The sequence below is a fragment of the Psittacula echo genome (genome assembly GCF_963264785.1).
Source record: "Psittacula echo genome assembly, chromosome: 4".
In the NCBI taxonomy this organism is placed as follows: Eukaryota; Metazoa; Chordata; class Aves; order Psittaciformes; family Psittacidae; genus Psittacula; species Psittacula echo.
Genome location: NC_137738.1, coordinates 56,519,868 through 56,543,904, shown reverse-complemented (window position 1 = coordinate 56,543,904; position 24,037 = coordinate 56,519,868). Strand labels below are relative to the sequence as shown.

The window sequence follows — 24,037 nt, the reverse complement described above, 5'->3', positions numbered from 1 at the left end:
GTTTGGAGAAGAGGAGACTGAGGGGTGACCTTATTAGTGTATATAAATATATAAAGGGGGAGTGTCATGAGGATGGAGCCAGGCTCTTCTCAGTGGCAAACAATGATAGGACAAGGGGTAATGGGTATAAACTGGAACACAAGAGGTTCCACTTAAACTTGAGAAGAAACTTCTTCTCAGTGAGGGTGACGGAACACTGGAACAGGCTGCCCAGGGAGGTTGTGGAGTCTCCTTCTCTGGAGACATTCAAAACCTGCCTGGACACATTCCTGTGTAACCTCATCTAGGTGTTCCTGCTCTGGCAGGGGGATTGGACTAGATGATCTTTTGAGGTCCCTTCCAATCTCTAACATACTGTGATACTGTGATACTGTGTGACATTTGATTGAGACTGAATAACAAAATCACCCCTTTGTTTAACAATTTCAGTAGACAGAAGACATTATTATTATTTGTGATGAAATTGTAGTTTATCAGTTCACTAAGGCTAGTATTTTGGCTTCAGCAAGAAGCTGAAGAGAGTTCATTGGGCAGTAGCATATGGATCTGAATGAACAATAAGGTTACATGGACACCGAGACAGATCTAGCTGCTTTGGGACCAGCTAGAAACAAAGTCTATGGCACAGCTGAGGGATGTCCAGGGAGTTTTGGATTCTGCTGATTTTTCCAATTCACTGACAGATGCCAGTGCAGATATGTGCCAATGCGGACTGCGTGATCAGCAGCAGTATTGTCCCCTTGTTATTTCTTCAAAACTGGATGATAACTGGAACTTCTCATTGATTGTGCTGATCTAAGGCTGGCAAATACCCATACCTCAGTCTGTTTTGTTGCATTTGTGTTAGTGTTTAAAAGTAGTAGGTGATTTGTCTGTGGGGAGAGGTGCATGCTGTCTCTTACAGACTGACTTATCTCATGCTTTCACATTACGTCTGTAGCGTCTTCTCCGTCAGTCTGGTCCATGTGGTTTCCTGCCTCTACTGCTGCTGTGTTTCAGAGGCAAAGCCTATGACTTTGATTCCTCAGCTTTCCTGTATCCCTTGCAGACAAGGCTTGGCTGCTTCTTTTCTCACAAATGTCTGCCTACTCCCAGCTACCTAACATGTTGACTGAACCATCAGTCAAGAGCCATACAGTGGAGCTAGTATAATGCCAAAATAGACTGTGATCTCCAAGCTGTGTGCGTGCAGCAGCTTCTCAGGTGTCACGAACACAGGAATATGGACTCCTTTCACTAACAGCGAGCGTTTTTGTTTGTTGGTTTCAGAGAATGACGAGGAGCAGGAGGCTCTGCTATCACTGGACAAGCCTGGCTGGTATTCCCAAGGTAATGCTGTCCAGCTTTCTGAACTACTGAAGAAGATGACTGGCAAGTTGGATCCCAAGGTAAGTTATAAGTGAGAGTAAAACTTCCTGAAATTACCAGTTTTCATTCTGGTTACACTTACTCTTTTCTAACAGACTGCAGTTCAGAACTAGAAGTAGCATGTGAGCCTTCTTATCATTAGAATATGTAAATTTCCTAGATGTTTTATCCTGTGTGCATGGTCATGCATTTCAGCAGCTTTGGGGTGAATCAGGCTGTAAACAGGAAAAAAACCATCTCCCTGTGAAAATAGAACAAATATATTAAAAGGTGACATCAGTGAAAACTAGGATCATGTTGTTTAAATTACAGGTCTGGATGGGTGAAAATGCTCACTGAGGACGGTGGGACCACATTTTCCCTAGTGGGTAAACCCTAGCGGGCACAGAAGAGTTTTCAGTCACCAACAAATGCTCTGTGTTTTCCCTTGTTTCCAGAGTTGTCCAAAATTAATTCCCATTGTTTAGTGTATTTTCTCGGTAGCTTTTTCCACTGCTTCTTGGCAGGCTATTTTTGTCAATCAAAAAACTCAGCAGTGTCCCCTGTGCCAGTCCCAGACAGGCATCCCTGTCCAATGCCCCTGGAGGGTGAGAGCGAGGAGGGCCTAAGGGACAGCCTTTTCCTCATAGATTTTGAAGATAAAACCCCAAGCTGTGACACTAAGATCTGTGTGGGTCATTACCAACTGTAAACATGGAGGAATTTTTATTAGGTTGTTTTGAAGCTCTTTTTCTTTCTCTGTAAAATACAGTTTGCTTGTGTTTTCCTCAGATACAACGGACCTTTAATTTGCTGCTTCCCTTTTAGGTTGTTTATTTTGGTGACAGCATGCACTCAGATATTTTCCCAGCTCATCACTATAGCAACTGGGAAACTGTCTTCATCTTAGAGGAGCTTCTAGGGGACAAAGTTGCAGTGCCTGAGGAGGGTGAATCTGAGCCCTTGGAGAAGAAAGGAAAATATGAGGTAAGGGTTCCTTGCAGATGTTTCCTGGAACAGAATAAAGAAAGTTGCAAAAAAGCCTTATGCCACCTGTGCTGAGAACGAACCTGCTTATCTTATCAGGGTGCTGGCAGAATCAGCATCTCTCGCAGACATCCTCCTGGCCTCACCAGGAGGATGCCGCTCTGTCCCAGCTCAGCACTGCATGGGTGACACAGAGCCTCTACCCAGAGGCTAAATCACCAACCTCAGAAAAAGAGCTGTATGTGTTTTCCCTTACCAAAAACCCCATAGTTTCTCCTTTTCAGTTACAAGAACTTGTTCTCTGTCCTACAAGGAGAAATTTCATGGCACTTATCACAGATTCAGTGCCTGAACTCTGCTGAGTTCAAGACATTTCCCTGCATGTTGTAGCCAACTGTAAACACAGAGGTTATTAAGTTGTTTTAAAGCTTTCTTTCTCTGTCTGTGAGATAGAGTTTTCTTGTGATTTCCATATATACAAAGAATTTGTAATTTGCTGCTTCCCTTGTAGGTTGTTTATATTGGTGGCAGCTGAGCTCAGGTAAGAGGGACTGTTTCAAAGTCTGGTCCAATACAGATTACTCATAGTTACCTCAGATAAATAATGTGATTTTCAGGTTGATCACAGCTGGGAAGCAGGGCCTTAGCACTATAGATGCTCTTTAATCCACCCACAGAAGGTGGAAGGTTACTATGGTTTATCATTCTCTTCTCTGACGAAGGACAGAATAGATAAGAACAGCATTCAGATGGCCAACACGGCAGCACTTGACATCCAGTGTGTCCTGTGTAGGAAATAGAGTGCAGCTTTACTCTCCGTTTGGAGTGTGTCTTCTTTTTTATGTTCCTAAATAAATAGGCTACTTTCTTCTAATTGCAGAGAGATATACGTATGCTTTTTGCACTTTGCTTTGAAAAGCACTTAACTTTTTTGTTTTTAATTAATAATTACTCTTTGTGATTAAAAAGTTAACTTACTGATAGGAAGGTTTTTGGGGGGTGCTTTCATTCTAGAAATGGGTTTAATCCAACTAAGAAGCATTTTTAAAGCCCCTGGGTTTTATAGAGAAAATGGTATCTTCAATGGTACTAAAACAATGTAGATGTGACATCTATTTCTCTACTTGTTTTTTAATAGATGCATCTATATGTTCCCTACTAAACTAAGCTCACATAAGGACACTTCAATCACTGAAATACAGAAATATAATAATGCTTAGGCTATTTCCTGGGTTGTTAATACAAAAATTAAGACAAACAAAGTCAAGTCTCCTATCGAGAAAAACGGGTTTCTCAGGAAATGGGGGTTGGGGGGAAAGGAAGAGTAGTAGTAGTGCTACATAGGTTAATATAATTTGATTTAATTAATTAATGCTTTAACTCATTCTTCTCCATAAATTTGTTCATTCTCTGTCTGGGCACTGATGCATTGCTGCATAAGAGCTTACATCTCTGTAAGATTTGGGGTTTTTTATTCAATTATTGTTTCTTAAGCATGTTCAATAGATGCTTTTGAAACACACATTTTTAAACAGCCAGACATAAAATGTTTCTTTTCCTGGAAATACAAAGAAAGAGTTATTGAGTGATGCGTTTCTAAGCCCTTCGTGATGATTTGGTTTTCTGTTGTTGCAATACCTCTGGCTGACTGCTCACAAGATCCATCTTTTCTATCACTGCAGTTATCAAGCAGGAAATTGAGACTTTTAGACAGGTGCTTGACATTTTACTACCGCTGTAGAATTCCTGATAAGAGATTGCAGTATCTTGGGGGGACACTGCAGCTGCCACACACAACCCCTGTTCAGTTTACATCCGCTACCACTGACAGCGAGCAAGCAAGGGAGAAATGAATTGTGTTGATTAAAGGAACCTGAACCAGAGGGGCCGTGGCAGGTCAGTGGTGTTATTTCATTACCACGCTGCTCACTGGAGTCTGAACAGGTCACATCCATATCTCTGCAGTTGACTGGACACCACTAACTTAATAGGACTAGTTCAAAGGGACTCCCTTTGCAAGCCTATGAAAGTTTTATTTTCATTTCCCCCATCAATTTCTCCCATTAACCCTTTGGTTAAGAGGGGAAAAAAGCCAATTCAAAGGATTGTACAATGTCAGGTGTTTTTGGAAAACTGGGCACTAACAGATTAGATTTAGTCTTGTTCATCAGCCTGGTCATTCACTGGCAATAAAAAAAAGCACCACTATTGCAGATTTCCTATGCCATGCTGTGTGTGCAGAGAGGGACTGAAAATTTAATACAATATGCACTCCTCCTTTCTATCAATCTTTATAAAATATTATTAAAGAAATAAAGTATTACTGCTAATTTGCAATTGCATATTTCTGAAATAATTTACAAAAACCTGTTTTCAGTTGTTTAACTGGTATTTCATCACTAATGAAGAGACGGGAAGTAAACAACCTCCACACACACAAACTGGGAGGCTAGTAATTTTCATTTTCATTAGCAGTTTTTGTCTTTTCCCTTCAATTAATTGCATGATATTAGCCAGATACACATAACTCTGAAATTAGGGTAACTACTGCAGTTCTTTAAAGTGTATGAGTCATAACCAAATCAGCAAGAGAATAGCAAACTAAAACCTATTTGTGCAATTACTCCTAAGTGTATTGCATCATGCGGGGAGGGGGGGGGCAAATATCAAGCACTGTTTTGAAACAAGATTCCCCCCAGATCTGGGAGTTTGTTTCCTTGGCTGCAGGCTTTGTTTTTGCCTTCTGTTCTTTAAATATGTGATCAATTTCATCAATGAAAACTCGAAGAAAAGCTGGAATTTGTCCTAGGATTTCAAAGGAAACAATTACGGAGGAGCTAGTCAGCAAAAAAAAACCCTGGGGCTATAGGAATGAACGGAATCAAAGAATCTATTGGCAGATACGGATATTTTTGCAGTTAGAAGTAAAACTAATTTTTATGGTATTGCCTAGTGATTGGCTTGTTGGAGGGGTCAGGGCCCTTAAACCCCTCGAATTTCAGAGACTCCCTTGCCATGACCATAGACAGGGCTAATTACTCTGTGCCTTTTGGCTCTGTCTCTTTATTCCCATTTATCTGTAACATAGATCTGATAGTACGTTCAGGAACAGCCTGAAATGTTTTGTATTTGCGTATGACTTGCAGGAGGCAGGTTCTGGGCCAAGTTAGACTGATGGCAGGCTTGCCCATTTGCACACCCAGCATGGATGTGTTATTCAGGGACATCTGAATGTTGTGACCAGCACAGTTGTGCTAGCAGAAACGCCTCAAATACTTGCCAAGCCAGCAAAACCATATTTTGAGCATTGATTTTTTTTTTTTTTGGCACTAAGAGTCAGTAATGGTTTAACTAGCTTGGCACAAAGCATATAGCTGTCAGTCCCATCTGTCAGACTGAATGCAGTAAAGTAATCCTAGTGCTCTGCACTTGGGACAAAGATGATGGCATAGATGGCATATCTGTATCTAAATAATGCCTTTAAAAAATACCAGCATTTTGGTATTATATATATATATATATTATATATTTGGTATTATATATATATATATATACTTGATTTTTCCACTCCAGTCTCCTTTACATCCTTCTTTCTTTCACCTCTCTACCAAATGTAGAAAAACTTCAGAGCTCAGCTCCCTGCCTGTTTGTATTTTAGAAAGGTCATTTGTAAGCTGACAAACCAGTGTTACCCAAGGGTCCTATTAACAGATCCTGTTTGCTCTGTTAACAGGCCTTATTTGTCCGCAGTTAATAAAGCAAAGGTGATAGTAAGGATTCCAGGTGGTTCAACTTAGTGGAAAGCCCTGGGACTTGGGGAACCCTCATACCATGCTTTTATTTCTCTACAGTCTAGATGTAGTCTTTGAAGCTTTGTACCCTCAGCTGACACAATCAGCATCTGACCTGCTACTGTCTCACCAGTATGCCTGAAACCAAACCACATGCTTGGGGATTTTGCGTAAGAAAGAGGGATTGCTCAGCACTTCCCAGGATCTACTATCATGCTGCAAGAGCAAACCCCATGTCTGGGGACTGCAGGGGTGTCTGATGCACCTTCCAGAGCTTCTAGCCCCACTGTTGAATGTGTGCCTCCAGGCTTGTAAGGACCAGCGATGTTAACAGGGGACTTTTGCTTCATTTCACAGATTATGTATAGATTTATGGTACGTGGTCTGTCCTTCACTGCAGGCTATGTAAGCTGCAGGTGAAATACGGACTTGTTCTAGGCATCACTTAGGAATGGAAAGGGAGCAATGTCCAATACTTCCTAAGGATGTGGGCAAAGTTTTGACAGCTCTTTCCAGATTTGAGATCAAGGTTTAGCCTACCAAACTATCCCAGTCACGTGGAGATAAGCCAGCGGCAAAATAGCAGGGGTTCTCTACCAGGTGACTCGATGACAAATCTCATACCTAGCTGGGTTTGGATTTACTAAGGGCTTGGGCTGTAAATACAAAATGTAACTCACTCCTTCGTAATAGGGGAGAAAATCCCACTCTGAGATTCAGCTCTTAAAAAATGAATTAATTTCCTCAGATTGCAATGTTAATTGCCTGTTGTATTAGTCATACATTTGAAAAAGCAGAAGCCTCAGATTTTTTCTTTTGTCAGTAAACAAGGCCCTGTCTTTTGTGCAAACGCTGTGGGCCAGTACTGGGGTTGTTGTTTTGATTCATCAGCTCTAGTAGCCTTACAAGTTTTCTGCTTGTGCGATCCAGCTGGTAAACAGATTTCAATTCAGCATAGCACTTACATTTTAACTGACTTAACATCCTAGGATTTGCATGGAGAGATAACATTTGAGGGGGAGGGAAAGATGCCGTCCCCGTGTGTGAAGCAAAAAAACTCCAACTAAAACCACAAAAGAGCCCAGCTCTTAAGTTAACCGCTTGTTTTGAAGCAAAAGATAAGGAGTTTTTTTTTCCAACCTATTTATATCAGAAGACAGAAACCACTATTTATACTTGCCCAAATCAACGCTTCCTCCTCACCCTCAGCTATGCTCAGAGAAAAAACTGTTAACTCAGAATCACAAAAAGAATGGCTATGTGTTTACTGACGTGATCTGTTCAGCTGGATCCACACCTTTCATGAGATCAAAAGCCACAGACCTCTGTCATAAACACAAATTATTCCAGCAGATTCTCAAAACTGTTAAGAAAAGGGTTAAATCATATCATATCACAGACTTTTTTGAGTTGGAAGAGACCTTAAAGCTCATCCAGTTCCAACCCCCCTGCCATGGGCAGGGACACCTTCCACGAGACCAGGTTGCTCCAAGCCCCATCCAACCTGGCCTTGAACACTGCCAGGGATGGGGCAGCCACAGCTTCTCTGGGCAACCTGCGCCAGTGCCTTATCACCCTTACAGTGAAAAACTTCTTCCTAATATCTTATCTGAATCTCCCCTCTTTCAGTTTAAAGCCATTCCCCCTTGTCCTGTCACTACTGGCTCTTACAAAAATCCCTCTCCAGGTTTCTTGTGAGTCCCCTTTAGGTACTGGAAGCTGCTCTAAGGTCTCCTCTGAGCCTTCTCTCCTCTAGGCTGAATAAGCCACATTTTTCATGAATCTGGAGGCACATACTAGGATATCTGTTATTTTATGCGGTGTTCATCTGAAAAGTTACTTAGCACGCAAATTACTTGAACAGATTTTCTATAGTATTTCGTTTTGTTTTCCATTTTTTCATCTTTCTGTAGAGGCCTCCTGGAGCTTTTTCTGGCAATATATAGCAGGTTTCAAGATGAACTGCTAAAAATACCAGCTTTCCCAATGCTGCTTTAATGCTTTCTTTGAAACATAATGAGTCTACATGTTGTTGTCTGAAAATATACATGAAAAAAATCAATTATTCACAATTTGCTAGGCAACTGGATGGCTCCCCATGGATCCTGCAGCTCTGTTCTCACTCATTCCTCAACTCAGAAACAGATAACGCAACACAGGTGGCATGATGCATTCTTCACAGTTACTCCATACAGCACCAGGAGACTTGTTTCTCCTGGGAGGAGGTCTAGGATGGGTGCTGCAGGTACCTAGCTTTTCCAGCAGAGAAAGGCAGCAGGCTATGCACACTATTGAAAACAGAAAAATGGGGAAAAGAGAAGATTAAGCCAGCTTTTTATGTGCTAGGGAATCCATAAATTGTGTAAAATGGAGCTTGGGGATTTATGGGAGGAATTGATTGTTATTGTTAAAAGACTGTTATTGTTTGAATTATAACATTTTAAAGTCACATTGCTCCTGAGATACAATACAATTTTTCCAGTAAATTTGAGAAATTCTGGAGTTCCTTAAACTAATGCTTGTGGTTGGATAGAGAAAGGATTGTTTTTCTTTTTAAATTACATATTGTTTTATTTTTCTTTCAGGGGAATCAGCTGAAAGCTCCTTACTCTGTATCTAAACAGTGGGGCTCTTTCTTCATGGACAGATTGCCAGGCCTGGAAAAGGCAGAGGAAACCTTAGTTCGCACATGGTCCTGTAAATGTATTAGCACTTACAGCACTATTGCAATCCCTAGTCTTGAAGCAATAGCAGGTAAGGAAGATGGCGGGTTTTTTCCTAATGAATGTGTAGTATTCATAGTAACTATGTAATACTGTAAATCTATCTTTGAGATTACATGTATCCAAAATACACTCAAAAATACTCTGTTCGTTTCACACAACAGTTAATGCTAGTGGCTATTAATTACTTTGATGGTTGTGCTTTTAATAATTGTCTGATGCACCACTTACTGTTTGTCTCTGCAAACACTAGATGTTTAATTTGTCCTAGGTTAGAAACAGGATGCAGCATTTAACAGACTGTAGGTTAGTTCCTAAACTTAGTAAGGACTTCCCCACAGTATTTTGCTGTTTCTGCTTTCAATGGTGAGTTACATTAGGAAACAAACACATGCAAAGTTGCCTGGGGTTTTTACACTTCCAAATATGTTTCTTTCTGATGTGGCTTGTTATCCTTCTTCAATCAGCTCACTTAGCCCATTACAGTTGAAAGGGAGATGAACAAACACAAGAATGTAATGAAGCTAAGAATGCCTAGGACCAAGGTTTTCTCTCTCTCTCTTTTAATGTGTGTATTGCTTTTGAAACTGCATCATTATGGATGGAGCTGGAGCCTAAAACATATTCCTTATTTGGAAGACAGGAAAATCAAAAGCAATGTCTTGTTCTCCAAGAATTCACCTGAGAATCCAGCTCAGGCTTTCTACCTTCTTACATCAAAGCTGCATCAAAGATTCAGTTATGGCTGATCTTCTGATCTCCACTGATTTTCAGCCCTGGAGGGACCATACATTATTTTGGATGGTTCCTAGCAATAGCTGTAGCAGTAATGCTGCAACAACTTCACAACTGCAGTACATATCGTTGGATTATAAAGTGGTGGTGAAGACCCTGTATCTGTATATCCTCAATCATTTTGCCTTATTGAACTTGTATCAATAGACCATATCTAAAGGAATAAATTAATTAGGTGCTTAGCTGTATGAAGAACACAGTAAGCATTTAATTTACCAACGCTTCTGTTCAGCATCTGTTGCCTACTTCATCCATAACTCCAAAGAATAAAAAGTTGTTCCAAGAGAAGATTTCAGATTTGCCCAGCAGTTATTTCTACACCACAACACATGACAGACCTGTCCTTTGCAACCGTATTATACACCTGTATGTACACTGTGAGGATATCTCAAAGCAGAAAACTCGTATTATGCCACAATTTATTTATGCTTCAGATATTTGCCATGTTGCAGTCTGTATTTCAGCCTAAAGGTACAAAGCCCAAATATACCAGGGTCATTTGCCAAGGGAGAGGTAACTTCTGTAAAACTCCCTTCCAATACCTTTCCCAGAGTCATTCTATAGCTTGCTTTGGAATCATTGGCCTAGAGGAAACTCATGGATCAGCAGCACTGTGAAACTGCCTCCCAGCCAGCTGCCTGCAACAACAGCTCAGTTTGCAGAGCTAGCAAAGGCTCTAGACCAGAAAACATACCACCAAGTTTCTAGCTACAGATGAAGGGGTGAGAACCAGAAAGACCTAGCTGTGTAAAATCAGTGAGCCAGATAGCTGCCTGTCATCAGCGCTGGAGCACCTGCAAAGTCTGCTTATCTATTAGAAAGGACACTGTGTGCACTCCCTCGCTGTGTCAGACTGGTGCTGGGGAAGGCCCAGTGTCTGCAAAAGCTATCCCTCAGAGCTAAAGGACAGGGGAGAAATAACATTTTTAACTTGCAACTGTGTGCCTGAAAGCCTCAAAGATAAAGGTAAGAAAACATCTCTGACTTCTTACAGAGAGTGGTATTTCTTGTTTGTTTGTACTGAAGAGCAGATGTTCATTATTATGGATGTTGAGGAATTCCTGAGTCCTCTCGAATACCTTGTCTGACTCCTGTCACAGCAAGCTGTGAGAGCCCCTGCTTTGCCAAGCCCTGAAGTTTTTGGCTGCAGTTGTAAGTCATAGTTCAACTGCAGCTATTTGGGAATAACTAGCTAAAAGAGATTCAAATGGGTTATGCAAGTTTGATGCGCTTCAGCTTTTCCTTTTCTATTCAGCTATTTTAATGACCAGCAGAGGACTTGCCACTGCCAAGCTGCAAAAACACAGGCCTTTCCTCAAGATTCCCCGAGCCCAGCTCCCAGCCACCAGCTGCTATAACCCTGGCAGCCCTGGCCCAACCTGACCCAGCCAAACGAGCTGATGCCTCCTCAGAGGTGTGCTGCAGCCTCCTGTGAGTTATGGGCTCACCAGGGCTTCTCTATCAGCAATGTCTCACCATGCTTTTGTACCTCTATGTGAGTGATGGGAAGTGCCACGTACAATTCAATATCCCAGCAGTTTACAATCTGCAGAAATATTTGGTGAAAGGCAGAAAATTACTGCTGTGCTAACTTTAAAATCAGTTCATGTTGTTTGGATGCAATATATATCTGTGCATAAAGAACAGCTTGGTTTACTTCTCAAGAGACGTTTTTCATTGAAAAAAAAACTACTCCAAAAGCTATTCAATGTTATTTAATACTAGCAATGTTTTACAAAAATAACTCACTGTCATCAAAGTTCATAGGAGAATTCTTTTGAGAGAGTTATCAGGAATTTATTTTCGGTAATAAAACCCTTCATGCCTGTTTCCGTTTTTTTAAATAGAGGAAATACGTCAAAAAAAATAAAAGTAAACTGTAGATCTGGATTGAGAAGTTGCAATAGAAACGGCTTACACAGTTCTCTTCTTTCACCAAGATGTTGTAAGTTTGGTGCAGATGCCTTCTGATAGTTCACCTGAAGAATTTATACATGTAACTAATCTGATGCAAAGAGCATTGTAGGAAAAGGGTTTCACAGGGAATACTGCTGTTGCGGTTTTGGCCATTCAAAGTATAAAATAACAGAGCGTATACACAATTTGTATATGTAATTAGGAAAAGACAACTGTGAAAAATAATCCAATCCATTCTGGATTAGCTTTCTGTGCTAATGAATGTAGTCATTCTTCTATCTTCTGTCATCATCTTTACTTAAAAATTCAGCATCTGACTCAAAAGCGGTTTGCATTCAAAGATGCATCAGAAATTGTGGACTTTAATCTCACCTCTGGCAAGGAAAGTATTAGTGGGATTGCAGATTATTGCTTCATAGTTTGTCATCTAAACTCCCCTGACAGTCCCTGAACAGGAATTGGCATTCTTGTGCATGAAAAAGGACATTTTGTTTATTGTTAGAATTGCCCAAAGAACAGAAAGGATCATCTATAATACTTTCTGTGTACCTTCCTCCGTTCAGAGTGGAAATCAGATAAAGGTCAATCAGATAATGTCATTTAAGACACTCACCTTGACATTGAGGTGACACTAGAAAGGTTTAACTGAAGAGTATATCTTTGTAATAGTAGGAGAAGATGAGTTAAGCTGAAAGTTTCCTAAATATTTTGCAAGTCTTCTATGAGCTAATTCTCCTTACCCACTTTCAGTAAGCAGGGAAGTTTTTCTCAAGTATTAGAAAACTGATGAGTTCATGATTATATTGACAATACATGGTTACTGAAGTAGTAGAAGCCAATGCCCCTACTCCTGTTTATTCTACATGCCTCGATCACATCCATTTCTTCACTTTCCTGCTGTTGAATCTCTCCTCATTTACAGCTCGCTTACAGATTTTGACCATTTTCAAGAACAATGAAATTTCCAAACCAGGATCCATTACTGTAGGAATGTTACAATCATGCTCACATTTGGAAATTAAATATGTGGGGATCTGCCTGAAAAATGACATTTTGCATAAATCAGATTCTGATACATCCTCCTCCACTTCAGAGAGTTTGGTATGAGCCATCCATGAGAGAGGTTACCTACCATTCCTGAATAATCTGAACTTTACTTTCTTTTGCACTTTAGCCATCTGATCAAATTTCCAGATACCTATGTAAATGATTAGTCCTGCATCACATAGGAATTCCAACAATAATTATGAAAGATCTCCCTGATTTACAAAGAAGATCAAATCTAAATAATATCTTATCTACTTAGCAAGTTTCTTAGGAAGAAGTTGGTAAAATAAACGGTAGCTGGTGCTATGATTGCAGATGGGTATTGGTTAAACAGTTCTTTCATTCCAAAGTTGATACACATATTTCAAGCTAATGCTTTTCATTTAAGTCTCATTGTGGCTAATATTTTTATAAAAGTACCACTTCAAAAAATTCCATGATGAGTAACTGAAATTTCAGAGTTTATGGGGGAATTTTAGTAAGTTGGGATTTTTTTCTTCATTGTAAAGAAAAGCTTAAGTGGGGTCTAAATCCTAATAAGGAGAATCCCAAAAAAAAACCCTTTTTTAAATTTTGTGATTGTTACTTAACCTGATCTCCTGAACTTGTCTCATAACCTCTGAGTGGTGAGGTTTGTCATAGGGTTAAAAGTTACTGTAAGCAAGTATAGGAGACTGAACAAAGCTGCAAGCCTCTTGAGTTTCAGAGAAGAATTAGTTTAATGGTAAATGTGCTGTGAAGACAGAGCTTATTCCATCTTGGTGATTTGATAACCAAGCTTGTGTCATGCATGAGGATAATGCAGTCTTTTAAATCTCGCATGCTGTATGAAATCTTATCATGCTTTGCCCATACGGGTGCATTAGTTTTTCTTCACACCTTATTGTTACTTCAGTTAGTTAGTACAAGAGAAAAATCTCCATTATAATTCACCAAAGCTGTCTCTTTAAAGACACTTACAGATCTGTACCCTGACACTTTCTGCAGGAGTTGGAGTCATCAGCCTGCTTGCTGTATAAATATAACGATAAAATTGCCAGTGAACCATGGCAAAGAAGTTCATGTTTCTGCTTAGAGTTGCAAATTATCTGCACAGTGGAAAGCCCAAGGAAGTTGTGGCTGGGGCACCAGCTCTGGCCACGCATGGGTTGCAGATAGCTGGGTTTGCCCATCACAGATCAACTACAAATTGCAAACTTAAAGCTCTTTCTTAAACATGTATTTTAAAGGTGAATGCCCTTGAATCAACTATTACTATGGATTCATGAATTTCACTAACCATGTAGCCGCATGCTCACTTCTCTATCCTGAAGAGTATCATTCATAATTATAGTTGAAGATTAAAATCACCCATATTTTAATACATTAGTACTATGTTTTTCATTGACATTACATCATTTAAAGTCAAATCCTGCTCCTGTTAAATTAGGGTTTCCTGTAACTAGAGTGGTAACTATGTGTTCTTAATAATTCAAATAATACAATAATAGGATAGAATTTCCTTAAATGTATAGAACTATCTGTATTATACATTACTTGTTAATTAGCAGTAACCTGTTCTATTTAATACCTTATCTTAAAACCATGCTTTTACTTAGCAGCTACAGTGTTAAAAGGTATCTACGCGATATCATCTAGAAACTAAGTTTATCAAAATGCTCTGAAGATTTAAACTGCTTTGGGGCTTAGGTGCTGTAAATAGTAGTTGTTATTAAAAGTCCAAAGAGGTCATTTTTATAATGAAACTTTTTATGCAGAAATATATTTTTTACATTTGGTGAAAATTGGTATACATATACAACAACAACATTTCTGTGGTTTTCTGGTTCTGAGGTTTTGATGCGAGTGGAAAAACAGGTAGCAAAGATAAATTACTAGAGAGAAGATACATGTTCTGAATGTATTTATAGCATCTTTCTCTAAGTCGAAAAGTAAGCTAAAAAGCATCAGATAATGTAAATCCTGTATCTCTGATCCAGGACACTAGTTTCAGTGTTCTTCATTTAACAGAAAGAAAAACATACTCAACAGAACAGACAAATATAATGCATTTCTTTTTTTCTGCTGCAAAATGTAACTGAAACCAACAATCAGCTGCATTTCAACCATAACAAATTATTATTCAGTAAATAAGAACTAGCTTATAAAAAGTCTTCATGACCCAGAGGGTCTCAGACCCCAGCTTTTCCAAAGGACTTGACTCCTTGGTAGTAATTTTCAACATAGAAAGGACAGCTTTCAGTGTACTACAGTTTGATCAGCCTTTCTGCCCTCCTCCAGAAAGGTGTACTGACTTGTGCCCCTGAAGGCTGTGTCAAATCATGCAGAACCCGAAAGATTACTTCCTAGCCGATAACTGACAGAAATGTTCCTGCCATCGTTATTCTGCACTGTGAGATGTCAAAGTACAGCTGCCTCTAAAAGATTAAAGGGAGAACTCATGAGCCAACTCATTAAGAAAGGGGGAAACAGTCATTTCTGCTTTAAAGTTACCCTTCAACTCAGGCAGCATAATTTCATTTGCAGGCTGTAATTATAGCTATAATTGGGGTTTGACTAGATCGCAGACTTATGAGGTGGGTTTACATCACTTCTTTAAAAACACTGGTTGGTAATAGGAAGTGTTGATAATTTTTAAGTGTGAAAAATGTGGAAATAGGTAAGTCACCAAGTATTAGAAATACTGGAAATATTTCTTTGACCAGGCTGGAATTTTACACAACCTGCTACCTCACATGTACAAGAAAAAGTTGCTGGGAGCATTTATGTACTCTGGATTGGTGCCTAACATATTCCCTCTGGATTTAGATGGTAAAACACACCAAAAAAACACAATAGAGGCTTAATGTGTCTCTGTGTATGGCTTTTTACCTTAAGGTAACCAATGTTTGTAACCCATCCAAAGGGAAAAAAATAGGGAAAAGGAAAGAAAGCATTTGTTTTACAAGAGAGGGAAATATGACAACATTAACCCAAGTTTGAAGAGTAAGTTAGATCTTGGTGAGTTTACCTCAAAATGAAAGTAAAGGGGTGTATCATCACTGCATTTATTTTAATATAGCCCCTGCACAGTCTCAAATGCAACTTATTTCTTTTTCTTAATCAATCGCAAATACCTGTCACCTCAAACAATCGCTTTTCAGGCTAACTTCTTCAATTTACCTCAGAAGACCTTCCCACCACCCTTAGATCCAGGATGAGTCATTCCAACAGAAATTAATTAACAGATTCCTAAAAGACTTACACCTGCTACTAGGATCTTGGCATTCTCCTAGGATTTCTTTTAGCTTAAGTCTTCATCTAAATATTTAAAAATATTATGGTCCAATTTTTTCTTTTGATCAGTTCCAGATCAAGCAAAGAACTACACAGGGCTATTTTCTCCAGGGATCTCCAAAAATCCCCATTTAAACTAAAACGAAAATGAGAGAAATTTCTTTCATGTACAAATAATGTTTTCCTATATAAACACAGAACAACAAAGGAATTTCTAAGATTTTCCTTTGCTGCAGACTCTATCAGGCTCAGATGCAAGTATAGTGCATGCCTTGTGCACAGCTGTTCTGTTCAAGCCAGAGTCAACAGTCCTTTCAAACATAGGGTAGACCCAAAGTAACGCTAATTGTTACTCCCAAGATAATTGTGGTGAAACTGCACACCACGGGCAATTGCAACAATGGCATGGTCTTTCCATCCCCCAGGCACTCATACCTCTGCAAAACTATTACAGTGAAGCTGCTGCTCCACATCTCCCTACAGTTTGCCACTTGGGTTTTCTCCAATTTCGTAATCTTCCATGTTACGTACATCAGAAAAGTAACCAATGATAAACCCCTGTGGCAGTGAAGATCTTCCTCAAGCCAAGATCATGCTACAAATGTCTACTGGCAGATCCACAGGCAGGATCTCCAACCAGTACACCTGTGTTGGCAAAAGCTCCCATGTAGGTGAAATTAAAGCAGCAAACCTGCATTTTCACTGAGGCTAGTTTTAGTCTTTGTTCCTTTATTCAAGGATGCCCAGGAATTTAACTGGAAGAAAAAAAAAGAAAAATGCCTTCCCTCTAAAGAGCTTAGTTAATTGGCTTTATTCCTAGATACCCTGAAATAAACTGCACTGGCTCATATCACAAATTACATCCAAACTCAGGAGTTTTAGCAACTTCCTTCTATAAGGCATACCTATGCTGAAGAGTCCCCCATTTCCCATACAACACTGCACAGATACCCTCCTTCCTGCTGTCTAACCTTTGAGTTGCAGCGTGTATAGACAGCAGCAGACTTTCATGTAACTGACAGAAGGAACACTTTCCTTTTGTTCAGTATTTCAGAAGCTTTGTTTTAGTACAGCAAACATCTGACCTTCTGTTTAGGAAAATCAGACAGAATCACAAGAATCCCAAGGATTGGAAGGGACCTCAAAAGATCATCTAGTCCAACCCCCCCTGCAAGAGCAGGGTAACCTAGAGTACATCACACAGGAACTTGTCCAGCCGGGCCTTGAATATCTCCCAACGTAGGAGACTCCACAGCCCCCCTGGGCAACCTGTTCCAGTGCTCTGTCACTCTCACAGTAAAGAAGTTTTTCCTGATGTTCACATGGAAGCTCTTATGCTCCAGTTTACACCCATTACCCCTTGTCCTATCACTGGACATCACTTAAAAAATCCTAGCTCCATCATCCTGACACCCTTTAGATATTTGTAAGCATTGATGAGGTCACCCCTCAGTCTCCTCTTCTCCAAGCTAAAGAGACCCAGCTCCCTCAGCCTTTCCTCATAAGGGAGATGCTCCACTCCCTTAATCATCTTAGTTGCCCTGCGCTGGACTCTCTCCAGCAGGTCCCTGTCCTTCTTGAACTGAGGGGCCCAGAACTGGACACAATATTCCAGATGCGGTCTCACCAGGGCAGAGTAGAGGGGGAGGAGAACCTCTCTTGACCTACTAACCACACCCTTTCTAATGCACCCTAGGATGCCATTGGCCTTCTTGGCCACAAGGGCACAGTGCTGGCTCATGGTCATCCTCCTGTCCACCAGGACCCCCAGGTCCCTTTCCCCTTCACTACTTTCCAGCAGGTCAACCCCCAACCTGTACTGGTACATGGGGTTGTTCCTCCCCAGATGCAAGACTCTACACTTGCCCTTGTTGAATTTCATCAAGTTTCTCCCCGCTGAACTCTCCAGCCTGTCCAGGTCTCACTGAATGGCAACACAGCCTTCTGGTGTGTCAGCCACTCCTCCCAGTTTAGTGTCATCAGCAAACTTGCTGAGGGTACGTATAAGTTTTGCTAAAAATAACTGCTATCAGATAAATTTACTTGTGACCTTGGGTATTTTTCCTTTTTACCACTAGTCCGCTCGCTCACGCTCTGATCTGTTCCTGCTTTGACTCTTATAAAGTAGAAATGGGTCAGGAGATAAACACATTGAGTATTCAGACAAACCCAACACCCATTATCATTTACTTGCAGTAAAGGGTCAACAGTGCAGCCAGACTGGTGAGCTCCCCTGTGGCAGCTGTGCTTATAGTCTCTGTTAAGAAATTATTATTAGAAATTGTTACCATTAAGAAATTAATATTTTCCTTTTTCTTCATTAGCAACCTTGAAATACAAGGAAACATGTATGGTAAAGCTCCTAAGCCAATGTAAATTACTGGAATTCCTGTAAAAGGGGAATTGATACTGACTGACAGTCTGCCTCTGCAGTCACACCACCTGGATGCTGAGCTGTAAGATGGAGCTCTGTCTGCTTTCTGAGATTTGCTACAATTAAGCAGTTTAAAGATTTTTCAAGTTAAAACTTGGGTTTCACTAATGAGGTTTTGGTTTTCTTCCCTGTGCCTTTTCCTTGGTGATAAGCGGGAGGATATATTTGAATTCACTTAAGAACATAACCCTGCTGTTTACTGGAAGGTCTCTGCAGGGCCTGGCTCCAGCCCTGCTGACTGCAGACTTCAGTGAGGGGAGGGGAGTTCTGCTTTCTGTAAGGTTTCTCACTCATCACAGGGATGCTGCTGTGGTGTCATGATTAAAAAATGTTGGCTTTGCTTTTGTTGATCAATATTGCAAAATGTTTCCTGACATTTCTGCTGTGCATTTTGGGAGAAATCTGTTTCAGTCTTGGACTGTGCTTTTAATTGAAAAAAATGCCTTTCGTCTAAAAAGCTTGGTTAAGATTATATTTGCTCAATGTGTTGGTTTGTTCAGGGAAATCTCAAAAAAAAAAGAGAAAATATTAGAAGTGAGCATTGAGTTTATCAAGCAGGCCTGTGTCTGGATTAGATTATAATTGTCTTCCATTCAGTTACTCAAATATTTTCCTGGTCACTCACTGAGAATATTACGTTTTCCCTTCTTCTTGTGGTTTCCTTTTCCTTCCTTGTGGCTGGAACTCTGACTTTTCTTCTGATAAAACCTTGTGGCTTTCATTTACTTGGTTTACACTAACTGAACAGCACACAGAAACTGAGATGTTGTCAACTTAATAACTGTGAAATAAACCCATCTGTAACACCTAAATAGATGTGTGGATATGGTTATACATAAGAATCAGAGCACAATGTTGTAATTAATGTCACTTAATACCTGGGTCTGGATAACTGGGGTGTGGTTAGTAGGTCGAGAGAGGTCCTCCTTCCCCTCTACTCGGCCCTGGTGAGACCGCATCTGGAATATTGCGTCCAGTTCTGGGCCCCTCAGTTCAAGAAGGACAGGGACCTGCTGGAGAGAGTCCAGCGCAGGGCGACAAAGATGATTAAGGGAGTGGAGCATCTCCCTTATGAGGAAAGGCTGAGGGAGCTGGGTCTCTATAGTTTGGAGAAGAGGAGACTGAGGGGTGACCTTATTAGTGTATATAAATATATAAAGGGGGAGTGTCACGAGGATGGAGCCAGGCTCTTCTCAGTGGCAAACAATGATAGGACAAGGGGTAATAGGTACAAACTGGAACACAAGAGGTTCCACTTAAACTTGAGAAGAAATTTCTTCTCAGTGAGGGTGACGGAACACTGGAACAGGCTGCCCAGGGAGGTTGTGGAGTCTCCTTCTCTGGAGACATTCAAAACCCGCCTGGACACATTCCTGTGTAACGTCATCTAGGTGTTCCTGCTCTGGCAGGGGGATTGGACTAGATGATCTTTTGAGGTCCCTTCCAATCTCTAGCATACTGTGATACTGTGAACTGGAACACAGCGGCTGGAACACAGTAGCTCGAACACAGTTACTGACAGTGGTTGCTGTTTAAATATCATCATTGCAGTTTTATTTACACCAAGGCTGCTGGAGTCCTTCAGGCAAGGTAGGGCAGGGCAGGACTCTTGCTTCTGAGCTCAGGCTACAGCATATAAACCATGAGGGTTGAGCAAGGTCTTGGGAAATGCTAATAATCCTGAATGGTCACTGCAAAAGAAAAGAAGTGGTTTTCATCACTCGCACTCAGGCTCTGGAGTGAGAGCAAAGAAAGGAATGGGACTGCAATTCAGGACGATACATCTAGTACTTGAAGTTTCTGTAGATCTAGAAAGGGACATAGACCTTGAGACCCTCCATATCCTACTTCTAAAAGTCTACAGCTCTAAAAGTGAATAGCCTATGTGTCTTGGGAACAAAATAAGAATTGCCTACATGACAGAAAAATTCTGGAATTGTACTGAAGCAACTGGATAGAGCCAGCTAGTTAATTCTTCCAGCCTCAAGCTGTTTAGTTTGTTCAGGGCGGTGTTTTGGGTTTGGGGTTGGCTTTTTTTTTTTAGGGTAATGGCAGTGTTGGATGAGTTTTGTGCTGAATTTATCATCAGTGTAGGTTAGAACCAATTAGAGCCTCGCTATCAAGTTATCTCTCACAGAGGACTGCATATCTGCCCACTACCTACTTTAGGACTTTCTGTCAGGGTTAGGTGGGATGTAGGTGCCAAGATGCAAAGGTCTACCATAACAGCAGCAGTTGTGAGCACGCACAGTAGCAGAACCTGAAGAAATCTACTGGCAAAAACACAGGGAAACAAACAACTTGGAAATAAGCAACATTTGTTTGTTGGTTTTTTTTTCCTGAGACTGCTTTTATTATCAAGTACTGTATCTTATTTTTTGCATGCCTTTGCATCAAGCTGTGGCCTGTGCGAGCATGTCAGTTTAGTGAAAATGGAGTTGCTTATTTCTTCTGTATGTCCGCAGTGATAATATGGAGTAAGACCAGATATTAAATTAATAGCTGCTGTGTCCAGAAGGCAGACTGCACACCTGTATCACTGTTTTTTGTTGACGAGACAGTATTGTTGGACCTAGCGATACCACTGCCATTTACATCAAAAGAAGATGGATTGAACATTGCTATACATTTCACATGATACTTTTGCAATCCAGGGCAACTGCATTTTGTTTTAAGTTGAAAAGTTTTCAAAAAACTTAGTTTAAATGAGCAGTCTTCATCTATGACAGTTTCTGGATTTTCTGGTGTTTTTTTTTTAATATATGGGTTTTGCATTCCCTCAGTTAAAAACAAATAAATATTAATTTTATCCCTGTATTCTTCACGTTATTCATAGCATCATAGAATCACAGAATGATTAGAGTTGAAAGGGACCTTAAAGATCATCTAGTTCGAACACCCCTACCACTAGACCAGGTTGCTCAAATCCCCATCCAGCCTGGCCTTGAACACTGCCAGGGATGGGCAGCCACAACTTCCCTGGGCAACCTGTGCCAGTGCCTCACCAACCTCATAGTGCAGAATTTTTTCCTAATATCTAATCTAAATCTCACCTCCTTCAATTTAAACCCATTACCCCTTGTCTTATCCTTCTCCAGATTTCTTGTAGACCCCCTTTAGGTATCGTAAGACTTCTATAAGGTGTCCCCCCACTGTGTTTTTATTTATAGTTACTAAGATTCCAAGTATGCCTTTCTGATCAGTCCAGATTTTATCAGAAATCAAGCAATAATGTAAAACGTTGTATAGTCTGGGCAAAGCAGATGCAACAGATGCAGCAAATAAAATCACTGCTGAAAAAAAAAATGGAAATACATGAATATTTTTCCTATGTGATACATAATATCTGCTTCATAGGTGAAGAATAATGTCAGGTTCATGCTTCATGCAATTTTCAGGGATGCCTTGGGCAACATTTTTAAATATAAGTGCCTTCTGGTCATCTTCCAAAGTCAGCTTACTCAGACAAAGGCGATATTTAAATGGATAGATTGGGGTTTGAATACGTAAAAAGGTAATTATTCTCTTTTGGAGTGTTATGCATTGTCTGTTGTATGGGTTTGGTGTTTAAACTGATTGTGTAAAGCTAATTTAACAGGAAATATCAACAAAATGACCATTTTGATTCAAATGGTTCTCCTCTTCAGCATAAGCAACTCTGCAGCAAGTCTGCCCCATTTGTGCTTCCCTTTGGTTAAACTACTTTTGGGAGACTCCAGACTGCTAGACTAAAAAGCTAGTGAAAGCTTTTTATATAAAAATAACTGTATGGCATGTGTTTTTACAGCTCATAAAGATACTCAGAAATACTTGCCTTCTTTTTCATTATTATTTGTTATTTTGGAAACCTTTGTTTTAAACAGAGCTGTCATAAATGGACTCAGCAGCCAGTAAATCCACTGGGCTTTCGCAGACTAGAAAAACATCTGCCTGTTGTGCTGTGCTCGACTCCAACCAAATGAGAAAATGTACTCTGACAAGCTGAAGTAACCCACTTAATAAAGCATAATTTACTTCCAATCAGGTCTCCTCCTAGTCGTACTTCATTCCAGCCTCTACGTGATTGTTCAGCTGGATCTAAATACTAATTTGCTTGCTTTAGTTATGTTTAATATGGCTTTAAAGCTGCAGACCTGGATGCTGTCCTGGTGCCTGCCTGTGAATCACTTGTGAGACAGACCTGAACTTCCTGTTGTTTGTGCCAAAACTGCTAAGATTGCGTTTTCTGTTTCACAAATGCTGCTGAATTCAAAAATAAAAAAAAAAATTAAAAAAGAATTGTAGCACACTGATAGGCTATCATCGCCCCAAACTTACTCCAAAGGAAAAAGATAACAGTCGTCATTAATAAATTACTGTTCAGATGAGCTGAGTAATCGTTTTTATCTTTTGCTTTGGTTCTAAACAGACAAGCTGGAGAGGAGCATAACCATTTTTGGGGGGTTTGTTTGGTTTAGGGTTTTTTTTCATTTATTGTAAGGGTACTTGTTTCTGGAATGAAGTCTCATTTGTGTGGGGCTTTAATTTGGTTTCTTGAACGTTGAATGCGAGGTGAGCATGGGAAGTATCACTTTTCTGTCTGTGAGGGTGGGTGGGTCACTGCTGGAAGCAAAGAGTTTTAAAAAGGTACAGAAAAGAAAGCTTTGACTGTTCAGAACTGTTTTAATGCATTCAGTGTTCTTTACAAACTGGAAGTGATGAGTACGCCAAGTTACAAGTGCAGATTTCTAAGAATTAATACAAAATGATGTTAACACTGGACTGCAGGAAGGTCTAAGAGCGGGTGCCTTTGGGGAATTTTGCTATAATAACCAAAACCAAACCCAACCAAAAAAACCAAACAGACTTTTTTGTCTTAAACATAGCCCTCTTATGATTGCTGATTTCTAGAGAAAGGTAACAAATTGAAGAATGAATGTGAAAGTGTTCTAGTGGGAAAAGGCCATCTAGGCTCAATGAAGATTTTTGTTTACTTTTCCAGCATTAGTTAAATCATTTTCTATGACTAGCATTATTTCAGCAATCAAGGAACTGAATATCCTTTGCTGCAGTTGAGTAAACTCTGAAAGTCAATCCTTTGGACAGCTGAACACATCCAGTAAATATGTAATCACACAATCTGATTGAGTTCTAAAGCTAGTGAGCAAACAGCTCAAGGTCTTAAGAAGTACTGCTATTCACTACAGGCTTATTTTTTATGTGATATGGGGTTGTGTTGCTAATCAGATGTGGTATGTTTCTGTCTTTCAGATTTACCGCTGGATTATAGATTTACACGATTTTCCTCAAATAGGTCAGCAACTGACGGGTACTACCCAAGCCCTCCAAGAGTGATGCTGCCAAGTGAGGAGTCAGTGACTATGAAATAAGTTGCTGGCTTTTTCCTTAAATAACCCTGTGGTCCTTATTTAGACTGCTGTCAAATGCTAATTGGTGAAAATGCTGTGTGATGCTTCATAAAATAGAATGATGGATTAAAGCAGACTTTTGTGTAGCCTTTTGTTTCACTTGTTTCTCTAGTCCAGCCGGAACAGGTGAGCAATGCATTCTTCTCCAAACCTTCCAACCACCACTACCTTTTGCAAAGTGCTATTGGGTTTTTGTATGCACTGCCCAAAGCCTTCAAGAAATGTAATAATCATAACTCATCCCAAGTTACATTCTACAACTTCAAGGACATTTTTGCTACTATCCCTATGTAAGGTAATACTATTACTACC

The 24,037-nt window shown here is 40.1% G+C and overlaps 1 protein-coding gene across 1 annotated transcript in view; it reads left to right on the top strand.

The window, feature by feature from the left end:
• The window catches only part of LOC308220632 (dermatan-sulfate epimerase), a gene marked incomplete at its 5' end in the record, with an annotated part of 182,639 nt that overhangs the window by 111,500 nt on the left and 47,102 nt on the right, over positions 1-24,037 (top strand). The window contains 4 exons of the mRNA XM_080616878.1: positions 1,270-1,388; positions 2,176-2,334; positions 8,711-8,879; positions 23,568-23,660. Of these exons, the coding sequence (XP_080473004.1) occupies positions 1,270-1,388; positions 2,176-2,334; positions 8,711-8,879; positions 23,568-23,660 (540 nt within the window). The remainder of the gene's footprint in view (positions 1-1,269; positions 1,389-2,175; positions 2,335-8,710; positions 8,880-23,567; positions 23,661-24,037) is intronic.